The sequence below is a fragment of the Ctenocephalides felis genome, unplaced genomic scaffold (assembly GCF_003426905.1).
Source record: "Ctenocephalides felis isolate EL2017-DRISC unplaced genomic scaffold, ASM342690v1 CF-g0.4_SCAFFOLD_01492, whole genome shotgun sequence".
NCBI classification, from domain to species: domain Eukaryota; kingdom Metazoa; phylum Arthropoda; class Insecta; order Siphonaptera; family Pulicidae; genus Ctenocephalides; species Ctenocephalides felis.
Genome location: NW_020537646.1, coordinates 45,229,151 through 45,241,590, shown reverse-complemented (window position 1 = coordinate 45,241,590; position 12,440 = coordinate 45,229,151). Strand labels below are relative to the sequence as shown.

General features: G+C 28.4%; 1 protein-coding gene across 1 annotated transcript; it reads left to right on the top strand.

The window, feature by feature from the left end:
* Window positions 1–3,765: 3,765 nt before the first annotated feature.
* LOC113369780 (ferritin heavy chain, oocyte isoform-like) lies at window positions 3,766–11,809 on the top strand. The gene is made up of 3 exons (XM_026610351.1): window positions 3,766–4,047; window positions 9,815–10,039; window positions 11,353–11,809. The coding sequence occupies exons 1-3, from the start codon at window positions 3,949–3,951 to the stop codon at window positions 11,539–11,541; spliced, it is 513 nt and encodes a 170-aa protein (XP_026466136.1). The 5' UTR covers window positions 3,766–3,948; the 3' UTR covers window positions 11,542–11,809.
* Window positions 11,810–12,440: the final 631 nt, after the last annotated feature.

Sequence of the window (12,440 nt, the reverse complement as noted above, 5' to 3'; positions counted from 1 at the left end):
CTCAAAAACACATTTATACAGGGATGAACTACTTGGGAGTTTTGCTGAACATAGTCAGATGTGTTATTTGTTGTGATTTATTTCTAAATATAATTGCTAAAATTGTCAAAAATTAAATTGGACCTTTGTGCCCCGCCCTACCCTATATCAAATAGAATAATATTATATAGTAATTATTAGGTAGCGTTTATACACATTTTTAATTAATATACTGTATAAAACTGTTATAAAACAAAAAGCTAGTATTAAAAACTCACATTCCATTAAAAATGTATCAAAATCTCTGTACAATTACTCATGAATCCAGAGATACCAACGCATGCATAATGCATAAACTATTTCGAAAATACAAGAAGTTTGTAACGCGTAGCAAAAATTATTTTTGTATTATTTTAACTATGCATTATTTAAAATAAACATTCAAATACATTTTTACAAAACAGAATAAATAAAAACAAGCTACAAATAACATCATCAAACTGAAATAGCAACAAATAAACAATATTGCGCAATAAACTTACAAACAACAAGGTAAGTCAGCAACAAAATTTTGAAAATAAATATTTATAATTGAATCAAGAGAAATATTTTTGATAAAACATAAACATCATAATATCAAGAAAATGTTGTTAAAGAAACATCACAAGTAAAACATAACCTCTCACAATTATTTTCCTTTTTTCAAACAATAAATTTCACACAATTTTTTATAAAATTAAAAATTGTTTTTTTTTAATCTTTTAGGATCAAGATATAAAGAACTTCACTACTAGCCAAATATCCACAAAAATCTAAGAACGTATTGACCATGTTTTGGCCGCCATTACATGAGGTGCCAACATTATAGATATGTTTCATCATTTGAAAATCTTGAAACAACCCCAAAACGCAACTATTCAGTATAGATTTTAGCAACAATATGGAGCTGATCCAAAATATAACCTGCATCATTACATTTTTAATAAAATTCATGATAAGAATGTTAAGCAGGACGATATTTCTATCATGCTCCTGCATTTGACAATACATGTGGAATATGGAAAATGTCGTAGAGATCATTTTCCAAATAATCAATAAACAGGTATTGATCTTTAGGTAATAAAGTTAGTATGATTACAAATAAACAAGTTGATACTATTGTATGTTGAAATAAATCATGGAACTTTTTACCCTATCTAGAACTTATGTCGGTAATTTGTTACCTCACACCTGCAAGTTTTTTAACCATTTAAATTGTTATAATCATAACAACCAAAATTAATAAACAAATACTTATTACATATATTTAAACACCAAATAAGGTGGTAATGTGCAAACAAACTGGGCAATAAAAATTATGCCATTAAGTGGTCCAAGCAATCAAGATCTCTGTTCTCTAATCTATTAGTGAAGTATTATTAACTATATTTTATATATTTAAGTTTCAGTGAAATGAAGATTTGTAAAAATATGACATTATACAGAAAATAATCTAGTTCATGGTATCAGAAAAAGATGATGGTATTCATTGCAGCTGCTGGCCACTTCACAAGATTAGCTCAAAGACTCTTGTGCGTGTGACAGCGGCTATTGTGAATGGCCGAAAACTACAAACTACAGTTATAACAACAGTTATAAATGTATTTAAGAAAATATAAGAAATTTCAATTAAGAATTTTAAGCTGACTCTAAATGTCCAGAGTAATAATGATTGACCATTATAATTGCTGCTCTATAAGAATATATTTTAGGTGGATAGATGCTACAAACCACTATGTCTCATCATCCTGGAAGGTGTATTTTAGGACAGAATAGATTGATAAAAAGAGAAGGTAATTATGAACAAGAACCAAAGAGATCCATATTCTCTATAAATTATGTGAAATTATACTGCAGAAATCCGACAAAAACTTTTTCCTGTTATTTTTTATCACTTACCATATCATATATAAAATAGATGATCTAAATTATTAAAGAGAATCTTTAATACGACACAATATCGACAACTTTTCGAAAAAGTGATTAAAAATTATGAAAATTTGATAATATATTTTAACCAGTTTAATTTTCATTGCAGGTAAGACCAGAGCTTATTTAAGTGAAAATTGCTAGATGTTGATGCCACTCCAACATCACTTTTTCTTATTTCCATAAAAATTGCTATCTTGATACAATCAAATCAATAAAACATACAATAAAAGTTATTGTTACATAAAAGAGAGAAAAACAAAGTTAGAACAGAAGGAAAAAGTAATAATTTAGAGTTCACTCCATGGAGAGAAGTCTATGTTTCATATAAACTTCAACTTTAGTAATGTAATTTTAAGTTCTGTTGACTAGTTATGCTTCAAATTTGCAAACAATTGTAAAATTGCAAAATTAACAAGTTGAAATTTTTCTTTGAGGCAAATTACAAATTCATTCCAAAATGCTATTCTGATATATAATGGAAAAGGTTGAAAAGAATTTAAGGGGGTATTCTAGTGTATAGCGATAAATTTTAGGTAATTTTTAAAGTGTCGTAAAAGAAAGCAATGAATGTTTTTACTATCCATTTTTACCACTTTTTTATTATTATTAAAATACAAAACAAAAATTTAAAAATAAAATGTTGAAAATTGTAAAAATTGGCATCTGATAAAGTGGATGGTCTCAAAAAATTGGCACCTCAGTCTTGACATTATTTCCTAGCCATTGGAAATGCAAAAAATAAAAAGATTAATAATCTACAATGATGTCGCAATCGCCCGAACTAGCAATGAGTAAAAAAATGTTTTTACAAATTGGCGACTGTTTGAAAAAAAGTGTTTTTTTACTGTTTTTTGAGTTTCTCAATTTTTTTTAAAAATAGTAAAAATTGGAATTTGGGGATAATCCTAGTTCGGGCTATAGATAGATCTACATACAAGACTCTCGGAACATTTCAAGTGAATCGGTCGATTAAAACTCGAGAAATCGTGTCAACAGTACTGAAAAAGTCATTTAAAGATCAAAACGCATTTAAATTTTTGCGTGAAGCCAAACCAGTATGGAGACCAAGTCAGTAAAATGCCTATATCTCCGAAAATAATTCTAATTTTCAAAAACCTTCTTGTATCCATATTTTTAGATAGTTAAACTTTAAATAAAAGAAATAAAAAAAAATTGAATTTTTTGAATTTCTACACTAGAATACCCCCAAGTTCTTTGTAATAAATTGAGATTTACTACTCTTTATACCAAACAAAGCAATATCTACAAATTATATTATTATTACAAAGTAAGTATTTATAACTACTAATAATTAGGCGTGCAAAATGAAAAATAGTTTATTTTCTTTTGTTTAAAGAATGATTCATAAAAAGTTGCGAACAAATGATTATGCCAGAATTTTTGTGTTTCAAGATTTAAAGGTTGAATGAAATCTCTTTGCACTTTATCCCCTACTTAACTTAAATTCACCTAAGGACATTCTCTATTACCAATATAATAATGCAAATATCGGTTTTATTATTGGATGCATTGAAAACCAAGAAAATATACTGCTGGTTTGTAAACCGGATATATACTCTTCATTCATTATATTCGAATTTCCGTACACCTGCGCATTACATGCCCAGATCAATTACCAAGTGCAGCATTTGCCATTGTTGGCGGTTGCATGTTTGCACGACCTAACATCTTGTTTAGAGTTATAGCTCCAAACATTCATCAGGAGTATTAAATGTGCTAAATTTCGCACAAGCAAAACATGTCGAAGGAAAACAATAAAAAATAAAAACATTCACTGTCCGCGACCCGTTCGTACGAATAAAACGCATTCGTTCGCAGTGCGCATGCACCTCTCAGAACAGAAGCGTCGACTCATAACTCTTGTCATTTGAAAAACAATCGCTTACAATACAAGGTGTACTGTAAATTTTGAAACAGAGATTATATTTCGGAAGCAACTAGTTCAAGTGTAAAAAATTAAGAAAATAATTTTTCAACATGGCAGAAATCAGACAGAATTATCATCAGGAGTGCGAAGACGCCATAAACAAGCAGATCAATATGGAATTGTATGCGAGCTATGTATATTTGTCAATGGTAAGATTATTATAAATTAATTTAAAAAATATTTTAGTTTTATGTTTATATTTTTAATGCACATTTAATATATATTGTACAAAATGTTTTAATGTATGTGCGTTACGAATTTGGTTTTTATAACATTTTAACCGGTTACTAATATGTATTTGATATCGAAACTTTCAAAATTGAATCGAGTATTATTTTCATCATATATACAAATATTAGGTCTACCGGAAAGTTCTGTCCAAAATTATGACATGGTTAATGCCACGTTTGTTGCATGTTTATTTATTGCATGATTGGCTCTATATTTTTACACCAATGAAGAAAATAAACTATCATAAAGTTGATTCCCATTAGTGTTAAGAGTGAAAAGTTTCTAACCGTGGCGATTGACAAAATTTGTTTAAAGCACTGAATTTTATACAAATTTTAACCAGGAAGATTTCTTCTACAATAATTTAGAAATTTATTGAAAGTGTTTGGTGAAGAAACAGTTTTTGATAGAATATTCAATTATCTCATATAATTGGTACTAAAAATTAGTACTAAAAAATGGTACTAAAAATTTGAAACAGGTGATTTCGACCTTTCTGTTCCGGGCGAGCATCTTTGATTGGCGATGTTGTTGTTAAAGTATTGTTGAGCAACATCGGGCTTCGCAAAAAGACTTAATTCAGCTCAACAAACCATTTCTGATTATATTCAGAAGATAGAGTTTCTGTAGAAGTATTCGAGATGCGTGCCACATAAAAAAGTCAGAAAAAGTTGCACGACCGAGCTGTCATATTCTCGTCTTTGTTAGTTTGAAACAAAGTCCTTTTTGAACCGGAATATGATAACTGAGGATGAAAAATAAATTACTTACAAACACTAATTAACTTCCCGTATGGTAGGTTATCACGTTTTGAAGGTTTCTTAACATTTTAGCATACCTGAGAAAAAAATGGATGTGTGTATGTATGTATGAAAACAATTTTTCGTCCACGTTTTCGGTAGCACGGATCAACCGATTTAAGTGGTTCAAAAAACATTCGATTTCTATTGATAGGGATATATGCTGATTAGTTTTTGGCAAAAGTCGGTCCAGCCGTTTTGGAGTTACGGAGCAAAGAGCGGAGAAAATAGAAAAAGAAAAAACAAATTTCAATTTCGAGAAAAAAAATTTCAATATCTAAAATAATTCAGATTTTCAAAATTTTAATTCGGTACGGGAAGTTACAGCAATTTGCTTCAAAACACGATGCCATACACCACTACTTATAATTTGTTTTTGTCTTCAAAAAAATTTTGACTGGCAAAAAAAAAGAAAAAGAGAAAATGTTAAACATGTACTGGTTCTATTTTTCGCATCTAAAGATGAAACATTATTTCAAAGTAGGATGAACAGAGTACCTTTACGTTGTCAAGAAATTGTTAATAACAATGACAATTACATTATTCAATAAAGTTAATTGGCGAAAGAAAAAAAAAGTTTTGTTCCGCAAACCGGCAGAACTTTCGGTACACCTGATATATTATGATGTAAATCCGTTTATTTCTCTATCATACTCATCTGACGCAATTCTCTATAATATTTCTAAAATTCAATAGAATGCCTAATATACTTTAATATACAAAATTAGTAAGAATACAATTTGATAAATAAATTCATTATAATGTTTGTTTTGACGTTTAACCATGTATAACACTTAAACAATTAACGTGGATGTAACAGGTGAACAAACATGCTGTTCGCAATTTGAAAAATGACGCGCTAATGATTTCTTCAATAGATTTTTCTTTGCTCAAAATAGTATGGTATTATTATTCAAATATCAGAGAAAGCAAAACAAACTTCATCGGCAGTGCGTTTGCGGATTTATTTTTGGACAGACAAATTTATATTTTGATGGACATTCGGAGTAAATATATCATATTGCGCACGACAATTAGAATATTTTTATTATATGAGATAAATGTTTTTTGTCTGCATCAAAAACTCTAAATAATTAAAGCTATATTGAATTTCACGATAATTCTGAAAAACGATTCAACAGTAGCATCTTTGATAACATTTGTTTTGTCTTTCATTCGAAACTTTCAGTATCAGTAGCTTTCAATATAGAAGGTGTATCAATTACGTTTTGATTATTTATGTATTAGTGTTCGAGGAAGAATGGAAATCGTTTTGCCTTATTTGCCTTAAGGCAAATTACTGGAACTTCAGTACCCTAATTAAAAATATTGGTTCGAAACCCAAAAAGAAATACACAATATGTGTACACATTAATAAAATATCTGATAATTTAATGTACATATGCCCAATAAACATGTTTGACTGCCAAATGACATTTTTTTAACTTATTTTTATCGAAAGTCCATAACCGCTGGACAGTTCGGAAAATTTGAACAGTTCTTCATCTTGTGAATATAAGTAAAATGTTTTTAGAATTATTAAAATCGGACGCTCCGTTCTCTTAAAAACTGAGTTACCGTTTTTGGCACTCTTTGCCCCGTATATTCGGAACGGCTAGACTTGCCTACGCCAAAAACTAAACTAACTTATCCATACGAATCGAATGTTTTTTGAATTATTCAAATCAGTTGACCGGTGTTCCCGAATTCGTCGACAAAAATTTGTATCCGCACACACACATATACACACACACATATATCTATTTTTTTCAAGGTATGCCAAAATTTTCAGAAATCTCTGAAACATAAATATATATAAAAATTTTCATTTTCGATTTTTTGCGATTACTATAACTTAACATATGGCAAGTTAAAAAGCCTAATGTCAGTAATTGTGGATTATTATCAATTGTTCTATAAATTTTTATATTTTTTACAATATTCGTACTTTTCCAAAATTATGGACATTTTAATTGAAGATTCAAGTGATGATCGTCTGACCAATAAGTTTTTGATTAGAAGCTAAATTTTTTTATGTATTCATTTTTGTTGAAAATTCCAACACCCCAAAATTAATTTGAATTTAGTATAATGCTTGAATTAACTGGAAATTACCGTGAATTAGCGCATTTTGTTTTTTAACAATACACAGTGAAAATATAAATAAAATCTAAAAGCCGAGTGAAATTTAAAATACATTTATTAGCAGAGTTGAAAACTTAAACAATCAGAAGTTTATTTAAACTATAAGAAGATATTTTTCATGTGATCATATATTAATGCTGTTTCTTAATTTAGAAGTGCATATTGTACATATTTTTATTTTCCATATACATGTAATAAACGTCCTTTGAAAAAATCGAAAATGACATATTCATCTTCGAATTGGAAAAGAATTGAATTGAAAAAGTATTCATATTTGATAATAGTATTCATGCTGTGGTTAAAATCGTATTCATGCGTAACGAAATGCGAAGTAAATAATATTTAATCATGTGGGAATAACTCTGATACATGTTGCATATGTCGCGAATGTCAATAATATACGTATGCAATGATGTTTCTGCGAAATGCGCTGTCGTTGCTTTTCAATTATTTTCACATCTAGATAATAACAAATAATATTTTTGTTTTGGAATAAAAATAATCAAACAGCGAAATAAACATATATTTGGGTCAAAGAATTTCGAATGTCGACAATAAAATAAGGCAATATTTTCGTGGATAAAAAAAAAAGTAAATTGTAATGCATCTACTATTCTTCAGTATTTTCAAGAAAAATTTAGTATTACTTAAGTTTTATTCATTATATTTTTTTGCTTATACATAGGCAAATGATAGGCACTCCTGTATTTAATTGGTCACGAGTAATAATTCATGGTAGTTATTATGCAGCAAATTGCCTTCCACAATTAAAGATTTCAGAATTGCAATTTTAGTATTACATATACTTGTCGCGTTAAAATCGTTAGTATGTACATTTATATTGATTCCTTTTCGTCTGCATATTTCTTTCATATCCAAAGGATGTTCACATTGTAGATGTTAAATATACATCTATTATGTTATCAAGAGTTTTTATTTCTTTATAATTATTTTATTTGTTAAAGTTATAATTACGTTTATTATATAAAAAATAACACTGTGGTCTTATTTAAAAATTCGCTAATTTCATCAATGTTTCTGCGACTATATAACATAAAGAAAGCCATAATAACAATCCTGTCAGATGTTGATCATCAATGCCACAGCCTTATTTTAAGGGTGGTTTTCTAGGACCTATTTTATGATCTATATGTATTTATTTCTATTAAACTCAATTGATTCATGTCAATACTAGGGATTTTGATTAATCTTATTGCAATGATTAGATGTTTGATAAAATTTTGAATAATTATTCACTTTTGTTCAATTTCGGACTAAATGACATACTTATACATTGAACAAAATGACATAGTACCATTTCCCAAGCATTACAGGGCCAAGAAAAAAAAATTAAACTTGTCGAAGGTGATCAGCTGTTAACTTCTCTTCTAAATCGCAAAAAATAATTGCTAAAACCGGACAAAAATTATCCATTGATCCAGGGGTAAATAAAATAGTCATATATTTGTTGCAAAACCTTTTTTTTTGTTCCTACGAAAATTAGTTACGATGAATAACTTGTGCCCTTTGAGTTCATGCTTCATGTACTAATGTCTTAAAGAGGATTTATTTGCAAATTCGTTCCTTAGAAATTTGATCTCAGTTGAAATGAACCTCAATGAACCAAAAATGAGTGAAAATGATCGAGACTGGTTAAAATATTATTAAATAAACTAGTGGTGCATGGCATCGTGCCTTAAGGCAAATTGCTGGAACTCCCTGTACCAAAAACTAAATTATTAAAAAAATTTTTGAAAATCGTCTAATGTGTAAACATTGGTATGGAACCCACATAAATAGACACAAAATTTTTACTTATTATTATAATATTTATTAAATATCTAATAATAGGATGTACATATGTCTAATGTTCAGTTTTGACTGCCATTTTTCACTTTTTTTATTGGACCTCTGGAGACGGTCCAGCTGTTACAAAAATTTTACTAGTTATTCATTTCGTCAATACAAGTAAAATGTTTTTTAAATTATTTAAATCGGACGTTTTGTTATCTCGAAAACTGAAATACAAATTTAGCACTTTTTGGGCCACATCTCCGAAACGGCTAGACCTGCCTCTGCCAAAAACTAATTAGCAGTTTTTATCTGTGTACAGAAACTTTATGACAGAATATTAAATAGAGAATGCATAAGCATAACTCTTCATGAATGTACATAAATATATTAAAAATTTATATACGATATGACATCTATGGATGTACTGACTATTTCGTTTGAAAATCAATCCTTGATAATGTGTAACAATTTTTGTGATTGCTAAATTGTTTGAATAGTTATTTGATTAATTAATCTCGGTGCTGGTGATAGTGACACATTTGAAAAAAAAGGTAATATAAAATTTAAAATTAGTCGATAATTTTATCGCAAACCGAAATTATATGGTAGCACAATTTCATATTGCCTGTCAAAAATGACGCAGCTACACACTTTAGTATACTGTGTCACATGCACAGTAGCCATGGCAACATGGGACGTTCACAAGTCCAATAGAGGCAAAGAAATATTTTGAATTCGTTAAAGACCCTAACTCCCTACTCAAGTTCTTTGAAGTCCCAATTTCGTGCATTATAAAATGTATACAAAATGTATGTAATTGTATATAAAATGTCTAAAAAAAAAATAACAAATAGAAATATTTTTGAAGATATCAGTGAATCTTATATTATAATAATATTGAAGATAATTTAAGTTGAAGTAACTAATATTTTTATTATTATTTTAGTCATATCATTTCTCGCGCACGGACATCGCCCTTCCAGGGGCTCATAAATATTTCTTAAAAGCATCATCAGAAGAAAGAGAACATGCAATGAAATTAATGGCTTACCAGAACTCTAGAGGAGGAAGACTTTTGCTTACCGACGTAAAAGCACCTCCAAATCAAGATTGGGGAAAACTTGAAGATGCCATGGCCAATGCTCTAGCATTGGAAAAAGATGTTAATGAGGTAAAATTTGAGATAATATCAAATGGTATTTCTTAAGATTTATTATATTATCCAAACATAGAAAACAGTTTCAAATTTCAAATCATTGCTTTGAATTGGTTATTTGAAAGATTTTTTTTATAAACCACAAAATTTGAATTGCCATTTCGCAATTACTTAATTATAAATTCCTTGGATTAGTACCGGCAGGAAAAATTATTCAGTTCGGCGCGTATTATTGGATAAAAACTTAAACTGGGGAAAGTGTGTAATTTAACACACTTTACTAGATATATAGTATTCATCAAGCATAAATTTTCTTTTCGATTTCTTTCCATATTAGATATAATAACGTCTTTGAGAAAATTATGAATTATAAAATTAAATTTATCACTTACCTTTTTCCCATCCTGTTCTCACTTTAGAATTTGGGTATAATTCCATTTTATATCATATACCATCAGTTATGCCCAATTTCATTTTATTTTCCTTTATAAGAAAACAGAATATTTATTTTGTTATTAAAGAAAAAGATTTAAAGCGGTCTTAATGCATTGAGGCGATTTGCAGGAACTTACTGCATTCTGAAACAAAATAAATTAACAGACTTAATAATTTCATTAAATTTATTAAAAAAACTTTGTTATTAAAACTTTAGGATATTGTTTGTAACATTTTGAAAATAGAGCAAAGCATTAAAAATATTTAAAATATTGGAATTTGAGAAAATTAAAAAAAAATGTAATTATGAAATTTTTTATGTTTTACAATGTACAAAATTATATAAGCGTATATTAGTACATATAAAAGGCATGATTAGAAGTCCAGATCAAAAAAATGTTGATTTTTTTCTATATCATTCAAAGATCAATTAAGTATTGTTTCTAATTTCAAATTGACTCATATATTAGATTGAATTCGATAAAAAATGGCTCATTATATAGATATTGTGAAATAATAAGATAGCTTAAAATCTTAAAAATTTAAATGTTATGTGCATATATGAAATATTCTCTATTAGTTATAAAGTAACGAATTTTGGCATCGAGTTTGTTATTAGGTAACCCTAAATTATGTAAAAAACTAATACTTAATTAGTAAACTACTCAGCAAAAATTCCAAAATTTCACACAAATACTTAATGTGAACTTCTTAAGTAACACGAATTTATGCAATTCAAGGAGTTTATATATAATTTAAAATATGAATGGTAAATAAAAATGAACTCTTGGAAATCATTACCAATATAATTATGTGATGTGAATAAATATAGATACCACAGATATGTAGCTAAATATAAGAGAAAACTAAAACATGCGTTAATCTTTTTTTAGAGTCTCTTGGCCTTGCATGCTTTGGGATCTCGTCATAATGATCCAAATCTTCTGGATTTCTTAGAATCTCATTATCTACAAGAACAAGTCGACTCCATCAGCGAGATTGGAGCACATTTGACAAATATCAGGCGCAATGGTAATGGCGTTGGCGAGTTCTTATATGATAAAGAATTAGGACATGAGTAAACTACTTCATATATTATTACATAAGGAAATCAATTATTATATATAAGTATAAGACATTTTTTATATGGCAGCTTAGGCTAAATTGAACAAACATGAAAAATTCTATTACCTATATCTCCTTAAATTTGACAATTTAATATGATATAAAGCCTGGAGATATCTGAACGTAAGACGCATCCTTACTTTTCTCTACACGAATCAATAAAACAACCAACACTATGGGGCCAATTCGGATAAAATAGTTGTGTTACTGGTCTCTTGTTGAGTAATCGCATGAGTTGGTAGTCACAAACTGTCAAGAAGCTTCATCCCTGATTTTCCAAACGAGCGTTTTACACAATATCAACTACCAACCTCTAAATGGTACAAATGCCAGAATTTAACATTAGTTCGTAATTAACACTTATGGCAACATTGCTATTTAATATTTATGCCATTTGGAGGTTATGTTTTAGTGGTTGATATTGTGTTAAACGCTCGTTGGAAAGTCAGAGATGAAGCTTTTTGGCAGTTTGTAACTACCAACTCATGCGATTACTCAACAAAATCGACTGATATTGTAACGTTCTTATTTTATCCGAGAATTGGCTTCTTTGTCGATTTTTTTTTTAATCTTATGCAAGGCGAAATTATCTAAACATTAAAGTAATACATTTGTAATAGATTTTAAATTAAAACTTCTTTGAAAATTATATTTAAATATTATCATATGATAAATAATTAGTTTGAAACGGAATTTGATATTAAATTTAAGAAGGCACATAGATTAATTTAGTTTAAGAGTGCCATTACTATCAATAGATCATATTTAAAATAAAATAATAATGATATTACAATATCCTACAAGATCAATAAACGCTTTATATCATTTAGATTCAAAACTAATATAATTCAACTTC

Bases quoted from the DNA above. Each gene is read 5' to 3' on its own strand.
- LOC113369780 (XM_026610351.1), top strand. From the start codon at position 3,949: ATGGCAGAAATCAGACAGAATTATCATCAGGAGTGCGAAGACGCCATA. The intron at 4,048-9,814 runs GTAAGATTATTA...TTATTATTTTAG, and splicing joins GCTATGTATATTTGTCAATG to TCATATCATTTCTCGCGCAC. The intron at 10,040-11,352 runs GTAAAATTTGAG...ATCTTTTTTTAG, and splicing joins TGGAAAAAGATGTTAATGAG to AGTCTCTTGGCCTTGCATGC.